This window comes from Macrotis lagotis, chromosome 1 (genome assembly GCF_037893015.1).
Source record: "Macrotis lagotis isolate mMagLag1 chromosome 1, bilby.v1.9.chrom.fasta, whole genome shotgun sequence".
Classification (NCBI taxonomy): Eukaryota; Metazoa; Chordata; class Mammalia; order Peramelemorphia; family Peramelidae; genus Macrotis; species Macrotis lagotis.
Genome location: NC_133658.1, coordinates 294,153,855 through 294,179,943, shown reverse-complemented (window position 1 = coordinate 294,179,943; position 26,089 = coordinate 294,153,855). Strand labels below are relative to the sequence as shown.

Genomic DNA, 26,089 nt, shown 5'->3' with positions numbered 1-26,089 from the left:
CACTTTTAACAGGAGCAGAAATCTTAAAAAGTGCCTTTCAGGCCAGGTTGTTACAATCAAATCCAAAGAACAGCTCTTCAGTAAGCCATTGGTGAGGGTATGATTTACATCAAGCGATTCTTTGTAACAGCACTTGGAATGAGATTATAAGAAAAGGTTAAGGGAGGATTCTCTGCCCCAGTGTTCTTGAGTTTTTCCTATTCAAAAATTAATCACATCCTTTTGGTAACCAAAAGAAAGCATAGCACACAAAATATGGAAGGCTCATCAGTTATCTTTTTATTACTGTCATTTCTGACACAACACTCTGCTTAATTAAGGGGTGGGGGGGCACAAAGCAATGTCCAGTAATGGAACTAAATGGCAACAAGCAAAGATGATAGAATTCCGAGGCAAATTTTCAGTTGTAACTTGCTTCAGCATTCCATGCTAAATCAACAGAGTCCCAGGTAAGTTGCCTGTATTTTTCAGGTTGATCCTTTAATTCTCAGGGGAAAGTCAGATCCTCTGATAATACTATGGATGTGTGAAGCAGTGCCCACCCTCAAATACATTTACACTTGTCAGCTTCCAAGCTGAAGTCCAGCTTTTTGCTCTTGGGAGTCACTTCCAACTACAACACATGACCATGACCTGGAGGGCCAGGCTTCAGAGGTAATGATGACCCCTGCAAGGGAAGAAAGGTACCATAATCCAGGAATTGTAGAGAATGGGAAAGGGTACACAGATGGAAGATGACAGTAAGGGAAGAATTCACTACAGTGGGAAAAAAAAATTAGTAACACCATCATGGTCCATTGTAGAGTCCCTGAAAGTTGGAGGAGAACAGCCCAAACCACTTGGGGAATTAGACTGGTTGCCTTGGGGCAAACCTACCCCTACTAGACATGGTGAGTGGCAAAGTCGAACTTGTTATGCTCCACACTGATCCTCTCCTTGTGACCATATTGGCAGGAAAGGGAGCGCTTGGGGCCAGACATCTGAGTTACACACTAATGTTCATGGACCTGGTCTACTCAGCCATCCAGAGTTTGAAGGTCCTGTCATAGGAACAGGTGGCTATGAGTTGACCATCAGAGGAAATGTCCAGGCCCATCACTTTTCCCTCATGGCCAGCCAGGGTCTTCAAAGGGGACCAACCAGGGTGCGTCCAGATCTTGGCTGTGTTGTCATAGGCACCAGTGAGCAAGAAATTCCCATGGATAGCTAGAGAGAAAAGGGAAGACAACTTAAGGGGTGAGGGCAAAAGAACCAAATTAAGCTGAACAATCTATTTAAAATAGATTCTTCCAAATTAAAAAAAAAATAAGTATGTTTGGGGATTGGTGTCCATGGGTCAGCTTCAAAAATCTCCAAGACCTATGTGAGAAATATGGTAACCAAGACAGCTATGGGAAGACACTTAGGTCTTGATCTACTGGGGGAAGTAATTCAAATAAAGGTTTTCTTTTCAATTTAGAAACCCAATTATTCTCTGCCAAAATTCTACCCAAAATGAGGGAAAGAAAGGCTATAAATTGAGAAAGGGAATCTGTGATTTGCTTCCTCTGCATATTTCATCCCCTCTTTTAGGGTGAGCTAAAGAAGCCTGGTCAGCAGAGTAACATCCAAAGGTAAGGAAAACTGTATATTTCTGTGCTGCATTTTGGAAAGCTGAATCCAAAGAGAAGGGCTTACGCTCAAACTTGACTCCAGTCACCAAGTTCTGGTGGGCAGGGATGGTGTAGACACAACGTCGCTGCCTCAGGTCCCACACTTTGCATGTGTTGTCACCACTACCAGTTGCAATGTGGTAGCTGAAGAAGAGAAAAAGAGAATACAAATTGGAACCCAAACTGGAACCTTTCCAGTCATTTGAATTTTGGTCAATATTTCATTTCACTCAAAATTCAGGGAGTTTGGTGTACCCATTTGGTGAGAAGTTGATCCCGTAAATCTCCTTCAGATGACCTTCTAGGAACATAATACATCTTCCAGTTCGAAGGTCCCAAACACGACCAAATGCATCTAGTCCTCTAGTAAGAGAAACAAGTTCACAATGAATAGTTCAATTATATCAATTCCTGGATCAACTGACTTAAGGTCTTAATGATAAAAGGAAAAATTAAAAGATGTTGGTCATTTTTTCCATTAAGAATAGGTCCAGGGGGCAGCTGGGTGGGGCTCAGTGGATAGAGCACCAACTTTGGAGTCAGGAGGACCTGAGTTCAAATCCGGCCTCAGACACCTAAAATTTTTTTCTTCCAAACCAGTCACTTGGGCAAATCACTTAAACTCAGTCTTAAATAAATAAAATAAAAAAAAAATAGGTCCAAATAAGAACTGGCTTAGATTTCAGCAAAAGCAAAGGGGTTAAAAGCAGGAAGAAGTACCTATTAGGTATGGGAGGCAAATAGACTAATGGGGAAAGGGGGGAGGGTAGGAGGGAGGAGGGAGAAAATTTAGAACAAAGAATCAAAATTAAAAAGGGGCAGCTAGGTGGTGCAGTGGATAGAGTACCAGTCTTGGGAGTCAGAAGGAACTGAGTTTAAATCTGGCCTCAGAAACGCAATATCTAACTTAGCTGTGTGATCTTGGGCAAGTCACTTTAACCCTACTGCCTTACAAAAAATTAAATTAAAAAGAAAAAAAAAGAAATGGATTGAAGAAAGGGTAGGCAATTGTTATGCCTAGAACAGTTCAAATTTAATTCTATATCAAACAATGGAATACAGAAGATGACCTTTATAATTACCACCAGCAACTTAGAATGGTCACGTTTAAGGCCTTGAAATCCTACCCAGTGCCAGCCAAAGAACCATCCTGGTGAAATGCAATGTCATACACGCCCATGCTGTGACCCTCCTGGTGCAGAATCTCTTCCTGGGCCTCCAAGTCCCATAAGCGCCATGAACGATCATAGCTATGAAACAAAGGGAGAAGATATCTATTTATTAAGGACCATTGTGATAAGACCCTGTGAAAAGATTAGAACTGGACCTGTAACAAGTTGTGCTTCTAAAATAGTTGATGTAAATTTAAAGACATAAAGAAGCCTTTCATAACAATTAGAGCTTCAACAAGCACAGAGCAGTTATCTGCCCTGTGCAGTCCCTTGTTGGTCATTATCTGTATCATAATTCTACTACTGCTCCTGAAATTAACTAGGAAAACTTGAAAGGGTTATTAAAGTTCAGAGTCCCCAACATATTGGTCAAGAAGAACAAGCAGAGACAAAGTGATAAATAAGAAAAACTAAGAAACCGGTGGTCTTCAAAAAATCAGTAGTCAATTCTCACCTTAAAATTTCTCAAGAAAAATTATCAGGAGTTTGCAAATCAAAAATAAACCAACTAATTCTGGACCCTCTTAATTATTCTGTGTAACTGTCCCTGTCTCCCTAGCCTCCAAGAAATTCCTGTTGAAGAGGGGTTTTCTAAAGCAGGGTTTGGGGCCTATGGACTTCTAGATTTCATAACATGGTCAAAGAAGTCCTAACCCAAAAAGGTTAAGAACCCCTGTCTAAAGTTTGGTGGAACAGATAGGGATATGAAATGGATAACTGCCATAGGTTTAAGAATGAGACCAGACTTACCAGGTGGTACCCAGAAAACGTCCAGAGGGATGCCACATCACCCTCGCTACTCGAACTGAATGGCCTTCAATATCTGCCACAGGTTCATCACTGAAAGGAATTCAAACAAATCAGAGAGTATAACATAGTTATTTATTCAGCATTTATGAACTACCTACTCTGCCCAAGAGAAACATGTAAGTACTAGTTGACTAATCAGAACATCTTTAAATATTGGGGTTAGAAGGGAACTTAGGGATGATCCAGTTCATTTCCCTCATTTTACTCATGAAACTGAAGCTCACAGAGGGGAAGTGATACGACATAACAAAGATCACAAAAGGTATGGATGACAGAACTGAAATTGAAATTTGTCTCCTGACTCTCAATCCCTTATACCAGGTTACTTGTATTTAAATTCAAGTGACTTGAGGCTAAACATTTTTATGGCAGCAAATAATGCAAGGTAACCTACAAAGATTAGGGGATTTCTTTGCAAAACTTCTTATTTCTGATTTTGTATTCCCAGAAGGGATGAAGGTATAAAGATATAGCAAAAACACTGATAAATGCACTTACTTTCCTAACTATCTGAAGGTCAGGGAGCTGGTGTAGGAGGACATAGGAGAAATCTGCCTGAAAAATTTATTAGAAAACTCATTCTTAAGAAGGCACGTTCTCTAAGGGGTTTATAAAATTGGCAGTTCCAAACTGAACATTCTGAATTTGAGGGAAGGAATAGTTTTGTCTTTGTATCCTCAGCATTTTACATAGGTAAATAATGTTTACTGATTTGTATTTAGCCCTAAAATTCCAAATGTGACCATGCAACTTTTCCAGAGACAAAAAATGAAAAAAGATAACCATTATCATTATTTAAAAAAACTTATTTACAGTCCAACATTTATCACTAAGTACTTTGTCTGACAGACAGTAGGCACTTAATAAAAAAGTTTCCTAGGATGTTCCCAATATCAAATCATACTTTTACTCAGCAAAAACATTTCCTAGGATGTTCCCAATGCCCTGTCCTTATGCTACCAAAATTAGAAAAGAATCAAAGATATTTTACTCTGATATTCGTTTTTACTTATGCTTTCTGAATAATAGTCTACCATAGTTAATGTGGCACTGTGACACCACCAGGGCTGTGATACTGGGAAAAATATATATGTTGCTGGAGACAAAAGGAAGATCTGATTCAAACAAATTTACTGAAAATAAATTATGAATGAGAATCTTTTCTAAATCTACAAAGAACAATTAATCTCAAAGCAAACAGAGATCTTATTTTGTTTGCTATTAAATCCAGATACCTGGCAACAACAGAAAGAAGACTTGCTCTAGTGAAAAAAAGAATAAACATACCCTAAAGAGAGTAATTAGAAAAGGAAACTTTGTCAATGTGTATGCATAAGATTAATCAAACCTCCAGAGGAGTAAATTTGCTGCAGCATTACCAAAGCCAATTAAAGTTCCCTGGGGCCAATGGGTAAGATTCAGTCTGGCAAAGAGTAGAGATACCAATTAACTCTTAAAAAAAAACCAACTTATAAGTAGTCTACACATGTTTCCTGAAGGAAACTAAGTAATTGTATTCAGATGTTGACTAGCTAGCACCAGAACTACTTTGGGCATTAGTTACAAAGACAACAAAAAAGATCATTTTGTTAGCACTAATAATTGGATATTACGTTCTTGCCAAAAGATGCTGACTCTAAGGAGGTTTTGCTACCTTGGCAATAAAATCAGGCAAAAGACCTATTTCTTATCTCCTCTGTGGCTGTCACTAAGAACCAATGTCTTGACAAAGAAATCATTACTGGGCCTACTGACCATAATGGTCAGTTAATTTGACAACCCTGGTTGGAAATTGATGTACCTGGGTCCAAATCAGGCCTCAGACACTTAATAATTACCTAGCTGTGTGGCCTCGGGCAAGCAACTTAACCCCATTTGCCTTGCAAAAACCTAAAAAGCTTATCAGGCTGTTGTTTTCTTGGGGCAGCTAGGTGGCACAGTGGATAGAGCACGGGCCCTGGAGTCAGGAGTACCTGAGTTCAAATTTGACCTCAAGACACTTAATAATTACCTAGCTGTTTGGCCTTGGGCAAGCCACTTAACCCCACTGACTTGGCAAAAAAAAAAACACCCTAAAAAAAAGGGTAAACCTGGAGCTCAGAGTTTAGTGAGAAAGCTGGGCATGTTCTCCTCAATGGAAAAGAGTGGGTAAAGAGAAAGAATCCTCTACATCCCTTTGACACCCTAGTTATTCTCTTCTTGGATAATCTGTGGGATTAAATACCAGGCTTTTTGTTGAAAGCCTCTACTTTAATCATTCATAAGTACTTATGCAACAAAAAGGAATTCAATTCAATAAGAATTTATTAAGTAACTTCTATGTGCCAAAAAAACATACCAGGCACTAAAGAAATAGGGATGAAACCAAACTTCCCTCCATCCAGAGGTTAACATTCTATTTGGAGGCCACATATATGCAGATAAATGCAAAATAATTTCCGAGGGGAAGGGACAGATCTAATATGAAGGAGAATTGGCTAACAAAAGAACAAGTGTTTCTTCCAAGAGGCACAATGGTACAATAGTACAGGGTGAAGTGGGATGGGAGACCCAGGGAGCTGAAGGGCACCAGACTCTCATGTCCTTCACAAGAGCAGAGGTATCCCTAAGAAAGAAGGGGAAGATGGGGTGGAGAATAGAGGGAAGTGAGGGGAAGAGCACCCTAGTCTTTTATATTGAGCCAGTGATTACCAAAAGAACAAGGTTCATATGAGCCAATGTTGAGAAGACTGACTTCTCCAAGTTAAGGGATGTGGAAATGGGAGAAGTGGGAGAGCTGAAAGCCAAGCTTTGGCCCTGCCCCTGCCTGACAATCAAGTCAGAGCCATAGTGGTGAAGAAGTCTACCAACAACATATCTATCAAGTGGTTATCAAGGATCTGCCTATAGACTTTTAATTAGGAGAAATCTGCTACCTGTACTGATGTACAATTGTTATTGTTAGACTAAGATATTAGAACTCTGTAGTCTGCCACACTGAGAATGGAGGAGCCAAAGAATTGTAGCATTCAATACCCTAGAGAAAGGCCCAAGTAGGAAAGTAGAGAACAGGTGCACGTGCTGATTCCTTTCTGTGCGATGAGTTCTCCCTCAAAATTTATTTTCTATTTCACAGAATTTAGAGCTGGGAGGGACTTGAATGACGACGGACAAACCTCACCTCTCTAGACTCCAGAGTTTCACAGATCCATCAGCAGCACAAGAGGCTAGGTTGACATCTTTCTTGTCCAAGGAAACAGTAGATTTGGGATGGAAAACAATTGCTCCTACATTAGTGTTGTGGCCTACAAGATAAAAATTATAGCTAGCATCTTTTCTTCTAAAGTACTCTAATGTCACAGTGACTGAAACATCAAGCAGAGAGAGTTTCAACATGTCTGAAAGCACACAATAATAATGATGAAGACAGTGGAAAAATTTGACAGCAAAAACTTAAAAAGTCTATTGTCAGCAATGGAATGTGTAAGACTTGATGAAAATGGAAAGACCCAGAAGATGGTCTCCTTATCCTATGAAATCACAGAAAAATCAAACTAAGAAAGTATTTACCAAGCATCTACTCCAAACAAGGCTCTGTCCTGGGCCCTCTTCCATCTCTCCATTCTCCACTGGGGATCTTATCTACTTCCATGGTTCCAATATTCATCTCTTTTTAGACTACATATCAATCCTCAATCTCTTTCCAACTCTACTCCTTCAGCAACTGCCTACTGCAAAACTCTTCTTGCATTTATTTTCCAGAGACTCCTCAAATTAAAAAAATGTCCCAAACAGAACCCTTTTCCTTCAGCCTTTCCACAGCTTCCTATTTCCATTTCAGAGACATCCTTGACTCCTCTCTCCAGTGGCTCTCTTATAAGAGTCCTTTACTGTCTGGCTCTCCACTCCACTCTTCTATTTGCTAGGCTTGTTTCACTCCCCTTCTCACTGTGTTCCAAAGTGACCTAACTGCTGTCCCTCAAACTGGACAGTTTATCTTCTATCCACTGGTTGTCCCTTTGCCAGTAATGTAACCACTTTCCCACTCTGCCCCCACTGTGTTCCAGACAAAGTGACCTAACTGCTGTCCCTCAAACTGGACAGTTTATCTTCTATCCACTGGTTGTCCCTTTGCCAGTAATGTAACCACTTTCCCACTCTGCCCCCACTGTGTTCCAGACAAAGTGACCTAACTGCTGTCCCTCAAACTGGACAGTTTATCTTCTATCCACTGGTTGTCCCTTTGCTAGTAATGTATCCACTTTCCCACTCTGCCTCTTAAATTTCAAGAGTCTTTTAAGCATCAGCTTAGGAAAATTCACTTTTGATCTCCCAAATGTTGGTACTTTCTCCCTGCTCAAGATGGCAGTATTTAATATATTGTGTACATATCATACTCCCTAGTAAAATATAACTTCCAGGAGGGAATAGACCATTTTGGGGAGTTTGTTTTTGACTTTATATTCCTAGGATGTACAGTGTCTTGCAACATAATAGTTCATTAGTAAAGCTCTGATAGGATTCAATTTAATTGAAAATACTGAAAAAGCAACAAAAAGGTTTACAAAGTAGAGGGATACAGCTGCAGAATACTTAAGGCAGTGTCTCAGTGATGAGGTTGAATGATCTTTGTCCTTTCTTCTCAAAGAAGACCATAACATCAGGGAGTCTTGCTGCTGAACATGGAAAGTAAATTTGATTTCGGAAAGAGAATATGTTCTAAGGAAAAAAACTCCAACCTACCTCTGAGAGTGTGCAGGAGGCTGCAATCAGGGACAGACCAGAGTTTGCACAATCCACTCCTATCAAACAGAAATGAAAGCATCTCAGCCAGGGTTGCTCAAGGCAGGAAAAGGTATCTTGATAACATTAGAAAAAGACAGTCTCTTCCTGAACACCCCTTTGTCTCCACTCCCAATCCACTCATGTTGCAACTGGAATGAAGGGGCATCCTTGTGAAGGAGAGGAAAAGGAGCAAGAGGGAGTCAAGACCAACCCTTGGGTCTCTTTACATACACTCTAAGCACAGAACACGCTGCTCTGCTCTATCCTGTCCCAGTCAAACATGGTCAAATACAAGAGTTAAAAAGAAATCAAAATCTGCACTACAGTATGCATACAAAGCATCAAAACTTGGCGGGGGGGCCGGATTGAGAGCAGATAAGGAAATAGGAGTAAGAAGAGTATATTTAAGCACAAATATTGTTTCTTAATGAACTTCCCACCCCAATTAAAAACTTCCTTACAAAATTAAACTTACCAACAAGCTGTGGCCAGTAGTTTGGAATTGGGACTGAAATGACAATAGGAGATGGGTCGATCATCTCCAATCTGGCTGCAGAAGTTATTCAAAGACTGAAAGGAAAATAAAAATGGCTGTCACTCATCAAATCCCAATTAAAATTGCTGACCTTATCCTTAACCTAACTTTTGACTCACCAAAGTTATTTTTTTTTTGTATAATCCTGTTTAGTAGATAAGTCGGAGACCACAGAGGGTGGGATTAGTGAGTTAACCAAGAGCAGGCAAGCAGAAACCCAGCATGTGGCCCTGAAAGCTCAAGGTCTTCCTTAGGAAGTAACAAGCTGAGCATGGGAACTACTGGCCCCTACTGTTCCTTCCTAACTAAAGATTAGGGCAGAAGATAAATCAGACCGGAAACACCTTCAAGACAATAGCTTGGAGAATACCTCTTACCCGGAGAGTTTTGTGCAGTTCTTGCTTCTGGGATGTCCTGGATGTCTCTGGAATCTCTTTATGGAGACGCGCTTCTTCCAAGCGCTTCATTGCCCTGTGACACAAGAACACTATTAGCGTAAAACAGGTTTAAAGAATGTGTCTGAGAATTATGATTGGTAGCACATAGAAGAATCAAATCCAAATGTTGAAAAAAAATAGAGAAAAAAAGTCACAATATATAAGTCAACTTTTAAAAATTGTAAATAGTAAGCTTTGGTCTATATTTAAACTCCATAGTTCCTTCTCTGGACAGTATTTTCAATCACAAATATTTCAGAATTTATACATTTGCTTCTAAGGCAATTCTTACACTTTGGGAGCTAACAATAAAAGACAGGTCTCACTCCTTATCTTAGGACTTTAACTTACCTGGGCAGTGAATAATTAGCAATCCATAACCTAGCAGTCTTCAGGTTGTTGGATCCTTCATGGTACCAGGTTTGCTGATACTGCAGAACAAGTTAATAATAGAAGTGTCAGACCATGAGTATTCCTATTGTACCATCACATTCAAGGTTGAAAGGTTGGCCACACTTCATGTGTTTTACTCAATGACAAACTAAAAACACAGACATATTCAAAAGCACACTTTACCCAGAGTGGTTAGACTAATTCTAATGGTACAAACCCTGAAAAAGGCAATGGGATCCCTTTCCTGTCTCACAGGGTAACAGGTATAGCAAGCCCATCTTACCTCTTCTTTGGACTTTTTGGATTTTTCATCATCCTTTTTGGTCTTTTTTAAGGCATCTGTTCCAACTACAGAGAGAATATTTCTCAATCTATAAAAAAAGCAAGTTAAAGACTGAAAACTTAGTTGGTTTGAGGTTTGTTTTTTTTTTAAAATAGTGTATAGGGCGGCTAGGTAGGGCAGTGGATAGAGCACTGGCCCTGGAGTCAGGAGGAATGGAGTTCAAATCCGACTTCAGACATGGCCTTGGGCAACTCACAACTCCTTTGCCTTGCAAACCACTCCATCCCCCCAAAAAAGTAAGGCCTATGAAGTCAGTCAATTTCCCTAGATCTGTTCATCACAACAACACATAAAAACACACACCCCAACAAAGTAATTTTCCCACTTCTTTTTTTTTTTTTAAAGGTTTTTGCAAGGCAAATGGGGTGAAGTGGCTTGCCTAAGCCCACACAGCCAGGTAATTATTAAGTGTCTGAGACCGGATTTGAACCCAGGTACTCCTGACTCCAGGGCCAGTGCTTTATCTACTTCGCCACCTAGCTGCCCAATTTTCCCACTTCTTTAACATCCAATGGCATCATTAGTTTATTCTGCTTAAGGTAACTATATGTGGGTGGTAAAAGATAACATTCTCTTCTCAAGTTATACATGAAAAGACTTTATTATAGTTTGAATAGTCGAGGAAGAAGAAATCAGATGTCTTTTTTCAGATAATTTTTTAAGGCTTAAAAAAATTTAACAATCCTAAATTCTAATACTGATTTAAAATAATTTGATATTATTCAAGTATCCTTTTTCACTGTTTAATATAATGGAAAATTCAGCATTTTAAAAAGTTCTTTCCAAATGCATTAAAAATCAATAACCTTAAATAGTAAGTAAAGATACCTAAGACTAATAATCTTCATTGACTAGACCAAATCTTGTGATAAGAATATATTATAAAAAAGAAAAAAGTTTCAATATTTTGGGAAGTCAGTTAGTCATCTGGAGATAATCACCTCTCTCTCCTTTCAGCAGGGCCCTCTCCAAAGAGTGTGATTGGTTCACCCAGGGCTCGAAGGCAAGCCTTGACTTCTGAGTCATCTGTGGAAACATTGATTTGCCTGGCCCGCTTCCTTCGCTCAAACTCAGCCAACACTTCTGCTTGTCTTTCACTGATATGTTCTTCAATTTCAAAGACCTCACCTATACAAAGAAAAAGCAATAGCGTATAATGATCAGGAGGTCATGCTCTAGATGTAAGGAAGGAAAAAAATTATAATTTACCCCAATATCTCAAAATCCCATAGCAGAAGGCAGACTTCAGGAGGCCAGAAAATCCTTGATACATTTAGAACATTAACTATTTAGATATTTTGTTTAAAAAGAAAAAGGGAGGTACAAGTTGTATCCTTGCATTCCTCAAATCAGTGCTGATATGGGGGCATTAACACAAGACTGATAAACTCCCATAAGAATGAAATTTACAATTCCACAGGGATTTTGACAGGTGAGATTTTCTCTTAGGGTTCATTTAAATTATAAATAACAAATTAAGTTGTTATCAATTTAATGTCTCCTTGAATTCATTTAAATAAACTAGGGAAAGGAGATCAATGAATTCTTCTGACAGTCTCGGGGAAACCTATGAATCCCTTATCAGAATGTTTTTAAATACATAAGTGACAACTTAAATACATTTGTGACAACATCACAAAAGAAACCAATCATAACAAACTACAGTGATTTAAATATAGGTTGGGGGCAATTAAATGGTGAAACAGACTGATTACTGGGCCTGGAGTCAGGAAGACCAGAGTCCAAACCTAGCCCCAGACCTGGACAAGTCACTTAACCCTATTTGCCTCAGTTTCCTCAACTGTAGAAGAAAATGGCAGTATCTTTGTTATTCAGAATCTTTGCTCAAGAAAACCTCAAATGGGGTGATGAAGATCTGGACATAACTGAAATACAAACAAACAACAAAATCCAGGGTTATCTCAAAACTCTTAGTGCATTTTTAAAGTTTTCAAGTTTTGGGACACCCTGGATTTCAAAAGGCAAAAACAAACACACAAACAAGTTCATAGATAGGATCAGATTAACAAGAGCTAAGTTATGGTGTCTCAGTTGCTAAGATATAGTATAAGAAAAGAATAAAATACAAACATTGGATAAGAAAAAAACAAAAACAAAGGAATAAAAATGATCACAGGGCACAAAACAATAATGTCAAAACTACCTTAAACCTGTTCTTTGAGGAACCAGTGAATGTTTCTATGAACTTATTCTGAGCAATTTTCTAGTAAAAATAGGAATAGTCCTACAAAAAAATTTGAGGGAGAAAAGGGCATCTGGGAAGATGCAAGATGAGAACGTGGAGAATGCTAACATTCAATACACATTTAATTGCTAATTATATTAGACACTATGGTAAATATAAAGACAAGACTTATTCAACAATTTTGTTTTTAACTATAACTACTTTAATATATTTATATTTATTCACTTTAAATACACACACACACACACACATATATGTATTTGTTGTCTTTCTCATCAAGTAAAGGGAATATTTCATTCTTTACAACCATATACTTAGTGTGTTGCATAGTTGTATGCTTAATATATCCTGGACTATTAAGTCCCTAACAAAAAGAAATTTATAATCTAGTAGAATTTACAGTCATGTAACAGACTAAAATACAACAAACTAGAATTTTAGTCCCTTATAAAGTCCTATGGGATCAGATGAGCTCTAGAAATATGGGAAGAAGGCAAGCAGAGTAAAATTGAGCTTTGGAGATAGAAAAGTTCAAGGAGAGACTATAATTGACAATGTAAATTTTATATCTAAACCTAGAAAACTTTTACTTAAGACCAGGCAGAATAGGCAAAACAAAAGAATGGTTTAAAACTAGGCTTACCAGAAGTTATATTAATATTTCCAGCCTCAATTCCAGCTTTAATTCCTTCTTTCCCCAACATTCCTGACTCCCCTCTTGCAAGACGCTCCTTCTCCTTCTCTTCCAAACTGCCATAATAGATATGGGGCTTTTTCACCACAGGGGAGGCAGTGTCTTCTGGAGTCCTGCTAGGAGTTTTGGTTGCCTATAAAATCAAAGAGCAGAGTTAACAGAGTTGGAGCAACTTTCTGAGAAGCCAGAAGTGTTCATTTTGGAACCAAATCCTATTCTTTTCTCTACAAAAATAACCATGTACCAGTTTGAGCTCTGTTTCCCCACTTAGATAAGGTAGTAGTTATGTTTTAGTGCATAACAGCGTGTTCAGGACAAGAAATATACTGGATAAAACTAATGAACATCATAATTTTCCATTAAATAGAATATTTTGAAACTTTGCTTATTTTATTAAGTTTATAAGACCTTTGAAGACAGGTGCAATCTCTCTTAGAGTTCCAGACTGAGTAAGTGTTCATTTGTTATCAATAACATAAGTTTACTATCAATTCAATGTCACCTTAAATTCATTTAGGAGACTGGAATAAATTTAAGCAGTAAACTCAAAGGGAAGCATTTGAGAAAATTTATGTCTGGTTAAACCAAAGGAAATTATAAATCAGAGGCTATGCTTTTTCACCTTTCAAGTATACTGATGTTGTTTGTCCTATTCTGAAGAAGACAATGGCATCAGGGAGAAGATGCCATGAGATGCCAGTGAGTTGGATTTAAATGAGGGGATGCTAGGCAAAGTCACCAGTCTCATTTTCTCCTTCAGAGCCACCTGGGTCCAGTGGCCAGATGTGGATTAGGACACTGGAGATAGCCTAGATGCAGTGAAAGAACTAAGCCTTTTGATGTAAGGCCTCTTTAACAGGTATCAGTTTGACTGAGGCAAGACCCATTCAGTAATTAAGATTAAGTAATAGGGAGAAATGGGGTGGCTAGGTAGCACAGTGGAGAGAGCACTGGCCTTGGAGTCAGGAGTACCTGAATTCAAATCCAGCCTCAAACACTTAATAATTATCTAGCTATGTGGCCTTAGGCAAGCTACTTAACCCCATTTGCCTTGCAAAAACCTAGAAGGAAGCCAAGAATGACCACTACGGGGGAAAAAAAATCAATTTGGGAGGGTAAGACCCTGCTATTTACAGTCATTCTGAATCAACAAGGCACAGATACAGACAAAAAGGACTTAATCTGAGATCCATGTTGGCCAATCCAGGAGAGTCAGAATGACTTGGGCTTGTAAATCCCAAAAAATCTTACTGAGTTTTAAGCCAGAGCACTCACAAGTATGAGTAGAAAGAAAAGAGGAAGAAAGAAGTATACTATTTCAGTAAATATATAGAACTTTATAATTTCAACGAACATGTAAAATTTCATTTTATCTTTACAACAATCCTCCGAAGGCAAAAGGTTATCACCTTTTTATACATTAGAGTTGAAGAATCTAGATCATCTAGGCTATTCATCTTCCATATTCACGAAACCTCCTCTATAGTATCTCTGGCGGGCAGTCATAAAAATTCTGCTCAAACACACCCAAGTGAGGGTGAACTTACCAAGTTACATATTAGTTTTTTCCACAATTCTAACTGTTAGGAAGCCCTTTCTAAATCCTGAATTAACATCTCCTCTTGACTTCCTTTTAAAGATGAAGAGGGTTTAAGTGATATAACCTAGGCCCCTCGGATAGTTATGGACAAAGCGAGGACTAAATCCCAAGTAAGAGAACCTAGAATGTCAGAGATGGAAAGACTCCAGGCGGCCTCTAACCTAGTTCTCCGTCTTTACAGGACCTAACCGGGGTCAGGAATGCGCAGGTGGCTGATTGCCACCTCCCAATCCTGGGCTCTTTTAGAGCTCCGACCCCCGTCGGCTTCAAATCCCAGCGACGGCCCCGGTGCCCCCGAGCGGAGGGCGTCCGTCCGTCCCCCTGCTTCTGCACCAACCAATCCATCCTCTCTCTAAGGGCGGGCTCTGGGAGCGGCAGAAGCCAACTCCGGCTCCCTACATGCGGGCAGAGAACTCCTAAGGAACCCCAAAGACCCAAGCCGGAGCCGCACCGTAGCCGAAGCTCGAGAAGAAGCCATGTCGGGGCAGAGATTTCAATCACCGAGGGGACGAACAAACCCAGCAACCGACTCTGCCGCCGGAAAGTTCACTCCATGCCGAGGAGAACGGAAGTTTCCAAACGTAGCGGAAGTAGCCCATAACCGGAACTAAACGGAGTGCGCCAACCCGGGGGAGGCGCGGAGCACATCGGGAATTGTAGTCCATTTCTAGGGGGCTTCTTTCCAGCCTGCCGGATGAGGCGCGAAGGATGAAGGGAGCTGTAGTCGGAAGTACCGGATAAGGAAGGGGGTGCAGGCATGCTGGGAGGTGTAGTCCTACAGTAGGTTGGGAGGTGGCGGGTAAGCCAGAGTGGAGCTGACCGGAATTGGGCTGGACCAAGCCGAGCCGCGCTGCGCCGGGCCGAGGTGAGTGTCGGGACGGGAGGGCCTCAGTGCCTGGGGCGAGGCGGACGGAAAGGGAAGGGGACGTGAGCCCAAGGAGGAGCCGGCGGCCGGCCGAGGGGCTCCGGACTCCCGGCTGCTGGGGGTAAGCTTGACCTGCTCCAACGTTGCCATGGAAACAAGTGGCCCCACTTTCCAGCACAACCTCCCCCCCCCCCCCCGTCCGATTCCATTGCCCTTAGAGGGCGAATGAGTCTCTAATTTTACGGAAAGGGGTGAGTAGAACGAGGTTCGGTGCTGAGCTACATCCTCCCCTTCCCCCACTGCCCATCTTCTTCCCTCACGTTCCCCTTCCTCCCCTTCCCACAGGTTAAGGAGGAAGGAAATACCTAGTTGTAGATGGCGGGGCAAAGGAGTCACTCGGGAATCGCCTAGTGGTTTAAGACTGCTATATTGATGATCACTTGATGTGCCGATCCTGTTGTTCTGTCCCTCTCTCAGATCATTTGTCATTAATTCTGATCCAAGGATTGAAGTGGGTAGGTAGGGAGAGTGGGGTTGGTGTGCCCCAAATTCTAAAACACAATAGGAAATCATATGTCAGCATGCATACTTAATTGAGAAATTTCTGCCCCTCCTGGGCTAATAAGTATTTATTACAAAAGATTAACTACAAAATCAGGCCTGATAGTTGGGAAGCCTAATGAAATCCGTTACAAGATCAGAAATGATAATATTTTTAAAATTAGAAAAAACATTAAGTCTATGTAAAGTGCATTAAAATTCAAATCATAAAAATAAAAATAAAGGTCCTAGGATTATTGATTTGTGATAGACATCTCAGTTCAAATCTGTACAATTATTTACTTTTTGCTACTTGAAAGCTAATTTGCATCAAGTCTTTATAGTTAAGAATCAAAGAGAATTTTCATTAAAATTAGGAAGCTAACCACCTGTGTGGTCCATTTCGAAATGAAATCTTTAACTATGCTTTTTCCAGTGATCACAGATATATAAAAAATCCACAAGAAGGATATTAAACTGACTGCCACTATCTATCCTGTAAATGGTAATTCTTTTTGAACTACCTTTTTTAACTGTCCATGTAAACTTGTACATTTCTCTGAGTGTAACTGAAGTGCACGATTAGAATGGACTTTACTTCTCTTGATTCCTATGTTGCTCAAGTAGCTATTTTTGAATGGCTGTTCATGAAGGGAGAAACCTTTCAAGTCAGAGTCACTGAGACTTGTAATATAATGCTTCCCGAAAGCTCAGTTAGTCACATGTACATTTATGATATCATTGTTTTGCTTTCATATCTTAGTTCAAAGAGAGATCACTCACTACCAGAGCATGTTTGTTGTGGAGTCTCTTCCTTCACTCTAAATTTGGACAAGATTTGGGTTGTAGGTATTGAACTGTTACCAGGATGCTCCGCCGAAAACCCACTCGTCTGGAGCTGAAGCTAGATGACATTGAAGAATTTGAAAGTATCCGCAAGGATCTGGAGGTGAGTGGATACACAGTTGCTATTTTAAGAGTGATTTGCTCTCTAATGTATTCTGTTTAGAAGATTATTTCATTTGGGAGAAAAATGATAGAGTAAGTTTTAATTGTTAACATCTATTTCATTACTTAAAAGAACTGTGATATGGGGGCAGCTAAGTGGCACAGTGAATAGAGCACTGGCCCTGGAGTCAGGAGGACCGGAATTCAAATTCAGCCTCACTTAATAATTACTTAGCTGTGTGACCTTGGTAAAGTCACTTAAACCCATTGCCTTGCTAAAAAAAAAACCCTAAAAATAAAAAAAGAACCGTGATTTGAAAGTCACTTTATATCAAAATAAGCACTTTCCTATAGAACAATCCATTAAACTGCAAACTCAGTCTTTTTATATCATATAGCAAGAAGGGCAAACCATACCTTGTGAACCTGTAGCCACTTCATCTTGAATGCAGCAGTGAATATGAATGATTTTTATTATGTATTTTAAAGTTTTAATGGGCTGCTAGATTGTGCTGTAGATAGAGTGCAGGGCCTTAAGTCAGGAGTTCAAATCCAGCATCAGGCAATAACTATGTAATTCTGATCAAGTGACTACCCTACTTGTTTCAGTTTCCTTATCTATAAAATGAACTGGAGAAAGAAATGGCACCACTCTGATATCTTGCCAGGAAAACCCCAAATGAGAGCTGCATACAACTGAAAATGACCTCAAAACTGAACAACAACAAAAAATTGAATTATATCTTTCATTAATTATGTTATTAAAATTATATTGATTATATCTGTTATTAAAATGGTTTATAAATTGTATTTCCTTTCTTCCTAAGGACTTCAGCTTATTTTCAACATCATAATTTTTGACTTAAAAAAATTCACAAAGCTTGGGCCTCTGGTGTGTCACCATCCTTGACTTCTTAGTTTCATTAAGGGCATTCAGCATGAGCCTTATTGGGCATGCACCCTAATCTGCCAGTTGCTGACTGGGTGTTGGGTATAAAGGAAGGTTACAGAGTCCATAAGGTGGGGAGGGGGGTCCTAGGAGAACCAGATACCACAGGTTGGGAGTTCAGAGGAGAACCACAAATGTCATATTGAAGAACTAGGAATGGGTAACAGACTTTGGACAGAAGGCTTTGAGGAAAGCTTCTGGACTTCCAAGGATCTTGAGTCCAAAGGCATTTCACCCAGAGGAAAATGAGGGATTTAGGTCCAGGGAGAACAGAGCCTCTGAAAATTTGGTACCCAACCAGACCAGGAAACCAGGTTCTCTGGAAGTCAGCATTCTGGGCTTCTCTACCCACTGGTTGTTTCCTCATTGGAAACTGAAATCACTTGAATCCAAATCTCCCACCCACTCATCTTCAGCCTGCTACAAAGTTCCTTTTTTTGAGGATAAGCCTCAGAGGCTTTGATTGTAATGAGTCTTATAAAATGCCAGCATGTTGAACTTTGACTCTGCAGCATCAGCTAACCCATGTTAAGTCACTGGTGTCAGCAATTCAATTAACACACAGATTTGGCCCAGCCAGTACGACAGGTGGACATTACAAGAAAATTCAGCTAGTTTAGAATCTAAGGTTTGATGTTGGAAGTTAAGATGAATGCACTGCCACATTTCTAGACTTAGAACACATCAGCAGTGGTTCACAGTACCAGACTTTTCAGATAAGTATTAAAATATCATCACTAAATTAGGTGTTTGCACAGCAAAAGTTCAATTTGGCGAGGATGTAGAGGGATAGTGGTGTTGGAGGAATATTTCGACAAAAGTATCTAATGAGGGGTGGCTAGGTGGCACACTGGATAAAGCACCGGCCCTGGAGTCAGGAGTACCTGGGTTCAAATCCGGTCCCAGACACTTAATAATTACCTAGCTGTGTGGCCTTGGGCAAGCCATTTAACCCCGTTTGCCTTGCAAAAAAAAAACAACCTAAAAAAAAAGTATCTAATGGATGCGAATAACCATTTCATATAAGAATTTTCTTTTCTTTCATGGCTTGAAATAATATACATAGTAATTTTTTTGTGTGTGGCAGACTGAGTTTCTCCTGTAGAATACATTTGTAGATGACGTGAGGAAATCAGTTAAAAGTCTGTGCTCTGTATTATATATAGTGGTTTCAGAAACTTGCCTTTAAGTTCTTTATCTTCAACTTTCTCCCCATTAAAAAAAAACCCTTTACTATCATTTAGTCATTTCTGACTCTTTTTGACCCCATTGGGGGTTTTCTTGGCAAAGATATTGGGACTTCTCCAGTTCATTGTATAGATGGTGAAACTAAGGCAAACAGGGTTAAGTGTCACACAGCCAGTAAAGTATCTGAGGCCAAATTCGAATCATAAAGTTGAGACTTTCTTTCCAAACCCAGTACTCTATCCACTGTGCCACCTACCTGTCCCAAAAATCCACTTGTGCAGAAATTTAATTGTGTTATTTGGTAGTATTAATTAGAAATCTAGTAAATAAAAAGGAATTGGTTTTTTTTTTAAATTTATGTCTCATAGAAAGTATTTGATCAAATATAATATTTTGGATTAATTTTTAAATGATCATAGGAAAACAATAGCAGAATAATGAAATATAGAGGCAGAAAGATGTCACAATGGATAGAGTACTAGACATAGAATCAGGAAGAACTGAATTCAAATATGGTTTCAGAGATTTCCTATATGACTTTGGATTTTTTTTTTAAGGCAATGGGTTTAAGTGGCTTGCCCAAGGCCACACAGCTAGGTAATTATTAAGTGTCTGAGGTCGGATTTGAACCCAGGTACTCCTGACTCCAAGGCTGGTGCTCTATCCACTGTGCCAACTAGCCACCCCCCATATGACTTTGGACCAGTCACTTAGCCTCTGCTTATCTCGGTTTCTTCTTCTGTAAAATGGGGATGATAATTGCATTTATCTCCCAGGGTTGTAAAACTAAAATGAGATCATATTTATTAAAATGCTTTACAAATCTTAATGTACTATATAAATACTAACAATGAGTATTACTATTTTAGTGATTTAGTTGAAAACTAATGAACAGTTTTGGATTTAACATTTTTTCATCGCTGCCTTACAGGAAGCCATTATTCAATTTCATTAATATCAACAATCAAGTTAGAGATTCAAGATTTTCATTCACCTGTGGCTTATTTTGAAAAGATAGTAAATGAAGCATAGAGTTTATGACTTCAATGTAGTCATTTTGTAATTGGGTGGCAAATTTTTTTTTAAGATTTTATCTATCAAAATATTTAAAGTATTAAGGCTTTTGTTAATACAATAAGAAATTAATATTATTCCAATGTGAATCTTATTGAAGGTAGGATCAACTGCAGAGGTTTTAGCATCCCTTTTTTTTTATCATGAATATCCTGAACAGCATCCTAATATGTTCAAGCATTATTTCTAAACTTTTTTCTATTTTCAGACTCGTAAAAAACAAAGGGAAGATGTGGATGTTGTGGGAGCTAGTGATGGGGAAGGAGCTATTGGCCTGAGCAGTGACCACAAGACCAGAGAACAAATGATCAATGACCGAATCGGTTATAAACCTCAGCCCAAACCCAGCAATCGTTCATCTCAGTTCGGAAGTTTTGAATTTTAGAATTTATAGATAAATTATCCTGTGGACCTGCCTTTGAAAAAACAATGCAGAAGAGGCAAAAGTTAAAATACTACTTAGAGATTTGAGTGCTTGAAGACTCTCAGAATATTTTGGCTTCATGGGATTCTAGTGAGACTTAGCTTCTCTATTCAGCAAAAATGTGAACTCTAGGTAGTGTCTGGAACATTTTCATCCTCCTCTCCAGAGAACTCATATTTTGTTTTTAAAAATAAAAACAACATCAGAAAATGGAAAGAGTCTTTAATTGAACCAATTACCAATGAGTGGGAAGTTAATGTTTTAGCCCCAAGAATTCAAGTGAATGTTGCTTCAGAGGATAAATAACTCTTCATTAGGAGCTATAATAACTGAAGTCTACTCTGTCATTTAGTAAGATACAGTATTTGGGTACCCTTGCTGGCTAAGTTATTTCATATTATTTGGATGAAAAGCTTAGTATCATCCTTTCCCTATCCAGTTTATTTTCTCTAGAAGTTATGGAAAAGTCCAGATATACTTCCCTTCAGGTTAGTATTTCTCCAAAGTTAATTTTCCCCACCTCCTTGGGAGAGTAAGTTTAGGGCAGGAGTCTTACATTCTTATACCTTCAAACTGGCTTTTTATCTTTAGTCTTTTCTTTTTTAAAAATTATGAAGCTAACAAAAATCAAAACAATTTTTTCCTACATATATGGAATAGATTTAGAAAGGAATGTGTACATGAAACTTTGAATTTCTTTTAGTTTTTTTAAGTATATGATAAGTAAAATTTCAAAGTCTTTTTGATCATTTATTGTCTTGATTCCTTCTGTTATCATATTTTTTGTTTGTTTGGAAACCTTATCCCTAATACCTTCTTCTCATGTTCCTCCTCCAACCTTCAGTTGCAAAACAAAACAAAACAAAAACAAAAACCAACCCTTGTAAGAAATATACAGTCAAGCAAAATAAATTCCTGCCTTGGCCAGAATCACATCTCATTCTGTATCTTGGGGCCCTCATTCTCTATCTCCAGCCTCCAGTGGAAGTGGGAAAAGAAGAGAATGGCCTTTCTGCCTGATCTCCCACCTCTGGAGAAAGAGACAGGAGGATGTATTAGCTGCTATGTCCTGCCTAGACTCCAGCCTCCTAGAGGAATACAATATGGAGAGGTGGGCATCATTGTCCTGAGCATCTCCTGTCCAGTCTCCAGTCTCTTACAGGAAGAGAAGCACCACTTTATCATCCCAGTCTCCTGTATCTAAGATGAGGATCATCAAGTTTCCAGGTGTCCTGCCTCAGGAGAAGAATATCACTGTTCTTTCTGTTTCAGGTTCTTATTCCCTTATTTGAATTGTCCAGCACTCTGAAAAGACTCCATCCTGAGGTCGTAATATTATTGACTGTGAAAACATCTAAACTTTTTACTTAATGATTAACAACCCTTCCTCTGCCTCATCTCAATGATTCTGAATCCTAGTAGATCTTCATGAACTACCCCCTTCCCCATTTCCCAGAGAATGATTCCTCATTCCCATTTTCACCACCACCCCAAATCTCAACCAAAAGCTACTCACCCTTTCACTATAGCCACACACAAGGATGGTCATATTCTTAATCTTAATATGAAATTTCCTTGTCTGATTAGCTTTCCATGTACCAAATCCTACTCTTCACGCCATGAGCTCCAATCCTTCAGTTCTCTCTCGAGCTTCATCTCCATATTAGCCAGTCAGTCAATCAGCAAGCATTGGTTAGTGCTTAATATGGGCCAAGCTAGTGGGCAAAAAATGGTCTCTCCTTGTCAAGAGCTCCCATTCCAATAGACAAAAGTATCTTGGATCTATAGAGTTGATTGGAAGCCATCTGACAGCCTGAAAGTCTAGGAGCAGGCACTAGCTGTTTTGAGATGAGTCTTGAAGGAAGACAGGAAGCTAAATGGGAGAGACAAAAGGGAGAGCATCCAGGCCCAGCAACAGCCAGGAAAAACACATAGAGTTGGTAGATGATGTGTCATATTCGATGAGTAGCAAGAAGACAGGTGGTGCTGGATCCTAAAGCATGTGGCAAGGAGTAAAGTGTAAGTTTGGGGATTTTTTTCTCTAATTTTTTTTATTCTGAATTGAAGAAATAAAATAAGCATTTTCGCAAATAGAGCTGAATAAAAAAAATTAGGATTATACATGAAACCTTTACAAACCACTTTTAAATATGTAAAATCATACTATAAATACTTCAATTTACCAACTCTTTTTTTTTTTAGGTTTTGCAAGGCAAATGGAGTTAAATGGCTTGCCCAATGCCACAAAGCTAGGTAATTATTAAGTGTCTGAGACCTGATTTGAACCCAGGTACTCCTGACTCCAGGGCCAGTGATTTATCCACTAGGTGGTGATCACCTAGTCACCCCTACCAGCTCTTTTCTCTGGATACACATATCACCTTTCTTCAAAAGTTCTTTTTAGTTGATTAGAGTATCTAGTCCAAATGACCTGTTAAGTTAACCTGTTACTTATTCTCTGGTGCTCTATCCACTGCGGCACCAAGCTGCCCCTGCCCCTCTTATTCTTAAAACAATTTTGTTGTTAACTATATAACTGTATGATTCTACTTGTTTTAATCTTCATTATTTTTGTTTTTTCATGTTTTTCTAAAATCCATCGAGCTCATTTCTTATAGCACAGTATTATTCCAACAATCATATACCACAACTTGTTTAGCCATTCCCCAATTGACAGGCATTTCCCCAAGTTTCCAGTTCTTTGCTACCACAAAAAGAGCTGTTGTAAATATTTTAGAACATATAAGTTCTTTTCCTTTTTATTTTTTTAGGTTTTTGCAAGGCAAATAGGTAATTATTGTTTGAAGCTGGATTTGAACTCGGGTACTACTGACTCCAGGGCTGGTGCTCTATCCACTGTGCCACCTAGCTGCCCTTTTCCTTTTTATTGAGAAATGATTCTAATACTGATATTACTGGCAAAATGTATAGGCAATTTTATAATTCTTAGGACATAATTCCAAATTGCTTTCCAAAATGGTTGGATTAGTTCACCGTTACACTAACATAAATTACTGTCCCAATTTTTCCACATCCCCTCCAACATTTGTTTTCCCCCTTCTATCATTTTAGCCAATCTGATAGATATAAAATGATATCTCAAGATTGTTTGAATTTGCATTTCTCTAATAATAAAGTATTTTCAAATGACTATAAATTATTTTGATTTTATTAGAAAACTGCCTACCCATATCCTTTGATGATTTGGAGAATGAATGATATCATTATTGATTTGACAAAGTTTTTTATGTATTTGATAGAAAAGACCTTTATCTAAGAAACTATAATTTTCTCAATTTTCTGCTTTCCTTCTGATCTTAGCTATTCAAAATTATCCGTTACACCCCCCCGTGTTCTCTATTTCTTGTTTATTTATAAATGGTTTGCTTATTCATAAATCAGTTAAATAATCATGTTCCATATTCTTCAAATTTTCCTGTATTATATTCCTTATATATGATCCTTAGATCCATCTTGGGCAGATGCTCAAAGTATTTGTACCAGGAATATTTTCTTTTTAGGTTTTTGCAAGGCCAATTGGGTTAAGTGGCTTGCCCAAGGCCACACAGCTAGGTAACTATTAAGTGTCTGAGACCAGATTTGAACCCAGGTACTCCTGACTCCAAGGCTGGTGCTTTATCCACTACCTATGCCACCTAGCCGCCCCTGTACCAGGAATATTAACCCTGAAGTTTATTTCTTTGAAAACAACTTTAATACATCTTATTTTTGATCCTGGAGGTAATAGGGAGCTCAATGATGTTTAAAAATCAGTAATTATTTTTAGATTGATTATATATGATCTTAATATGGTAAGCTAGGTGGAATAGTAAATGGACTGGGCTTAGAATCAGGAATCTCCATGAGTTTAAATCCTGCCTCAGATACTTACTAGTTGTGTGACCCTGGGCAAGTCACTTAACTATGCTTCAGTTCCACATCTGTAAAATAAACTAGAGAAGGAAATGGCAAATCAGTCCTGTATGTTTGCAAAGAAAACCCCAAGTGTGGGTCATGAAAAGTTGGACATGACTCAAACAACTCAACAACATTCCAAAATTGGCATTCTATCTATGCCAGACTAATTAGAAACAACTACTTTCTTGACTGCAGGCCTCTTCCTCAGTGTCTATTGCAATTACATTTAAATATTACAACTCTTCACCTAACACTCTGATCCTCATATAATTTAATCAAGGTGCTAATCATCTTGCACAAAACAATCATTTCCCAATTCCAGGATTAGTAATTACTCTCTATCTTACCTATTCTAGTTCACCATAAAAATCAAGTTCTCTGTAGGTTATTAAAGGCCAAAATCTTACTGACCCTTGCCTATTCACCATGAAAACGAGAGCTACATCTTTCCATCAAGCTGCCCTCTGATAATGAAGTATATGAGTCCTAATTTAATTATCACCAATCTCCAACTCTTATACCAATTAAAAAGCTGTCCAAAGCAGTTTTCACTGCAAAATTAATTATATATACTTAGAGGTCTATTTTAAAACACAGCAATACCAGAGCAATTAAGAGCTCTTCCTACAGCAGCTGGATGGTACAATGGATATAGTACAGACCCTGGAGTAAGGGGGACCTAAGTTTGAATGCAACCTCAGATACTTGATACTTACTGTGCAGCCTTAGGCAAGTCATTTAACTCTATTCAAAACCTAGGCCACCATAGTCCATACCTGTATATAGGTGCCAAATCAAGTGGAGGTGATTTGTGGTCAATCATTCTCCTTTCTTCATCTTTACCCAGTATGAACCAGTTGAATTCTATATTGTCATCTTCTCTTGAGAGACTTTCCCCCTTATTGTATCACTGATTATACTCTGCTAAGCCTCAGCTTTAGATAATTCCAATTATCCATTGTCTTCTTAAACTCAACATATACAAAATAATTATCTTTTGCTAAAATTCTCCCTTCTTCCAAACTTCCCCTATTTCTATCAAAGGCAGTCATCCAGGTTTAAAACCTATGTCTCCTCTTTGGTTCCTCACTATCTCTCACTCTATCCTTCCCATATCTAATCTGTGGTCAAGGTCTATGAATTTCACCAGTTACCTCCTTCCAATCTGTCCCCTTCTTTCCTTTGATACTGCAACTACCTACATTATCACTTCCCACTTAAACTACTGAAATAGCTTGCTGGTTGGCCTGCCTTTTTTGAGTCTCTCCCTGCTCTATTCCATCCTTTACTAAGCTTTAAAGCAATTTTCTTAAAGTGCAATTCCCCCATGTTGCAACCTCCAAAGAATAAACTCCAGTGTCTACCAATTGCCTCCAGAACTAAATATAAAATTCTCTACTTGGAATTCAAAACTCTCATAACCAGCCTCCCCTATCTTTCCAGTCTTCTTACAAATGTTACTACTCCCCATTCCCCAACTCCTTTGATCCAGTGACAGTGACCTCTGTTGTTCCTATCAAGGTACTCCATCTTTAGACTGACCACTTTTACTATCTTCCTCATCTCCTACTAGATTC

At 38.8% G+C, this 26,089-nt stretch overlaps 2 protein-coding genes and 1 long non-coding RNA gene across 6 annotated transcripts; 2 read left to right on the top strand and 1 right to left on the bottom strand.

Annotated features, from left to right (window-relative positions):
- Positions 1 to 258: 258 nt before the first annotated feature.
- Positions 259 to 15,172, bottom strand: PRPF4 (pre-mRNA splicing tri-snRNP complex factor PRPF4). Its single transcript, XM_074211118.1, has 14 exons — positions 15,058 to 15,172; positions 12,956 to 13,139; positions 11,048 to 11,234; positions 10,047 to 10,134; positions 9,722 to 9,801; positions 9,311 to 9,404; positions 8,874 to 8,968; positions 8,357 to 8,415; positions 6,795 to 6,918; positions 3,575 to 3,664; positions 2,780 to 2,902; positions 1,908 to 2,015; positions 1,678 to 1,796; positions 259 to 1,206 (listed from the first exon to the last, which is right to left on the bottom strand). The coding sequence occupies exons 1-14, from the start codon at positions 15,082 to 15,084 to the stop codon at positions 1,013 to 1,015; spliced, it is 1,572 nt and encodes a 523-aa protein (XP_074067219.1). The 5' UTR covers positions 15,085 to 15,172; the 3' UTR covers positions 259 to 1,012.
- On the top strand, positions 1,102 to 9,118 carry LOC141505348 (uncharacterized). The gene is made up of 3 exons (XR_012473589.1): positions 1,102 to 1,613; positions 3,657 to 3,750; positions 6,750 to 9,118. It is a non-coding gene; the product is annotated as an uncharacterized LOC141505348 (long non-coding RNA).
- CDC26 (cell division cycle 26) lies at positions 15,123 to 23,757 on the top strand. 4 transcript variants are annotated; one of them, XM_074211122.1, is made up of 4 exons: positions 15,123 to 15,471; positions 15,817 to 15,986; positions 16,775 to 16,960; positions 20,379 to 23,757. In XM_074211122.1, the coding sequence occupies exons 3-4, from the start codon at positions 16,880 to 16,882 to the stop codon at positions 20,553 to 20,555; spliced, it is 258 nt and encodes an 85-aa protein (XP_074067223.1). In that variant the 5' UTR covers positions 15,123 to 15,471; positions 15,817 to 15,986; positions 16,775 to 16,879; the 3' UTR covers positions 20,556 to 23,757. The 4 variants fall into 4 exon arrangements, with proteins under 4 accessions (XP_074067223.1, XP_074067220.1, XP_074067221.1 ...); XM_074211119.1 differs by lacking the exon at positions 15,817 to 15,986 and having other exon boundaries at positions 15,124 to 15,471; XM_074211120.1 differs by lacking the exons at positions 15,123 to 15,471; positions 15,817 to 15,986 and adding an exon at positions 15,490 to 15,592.
- The last annotated feature ends 2,332 nt before the right edge of the window (positions 23,758 to 26,089 follow it).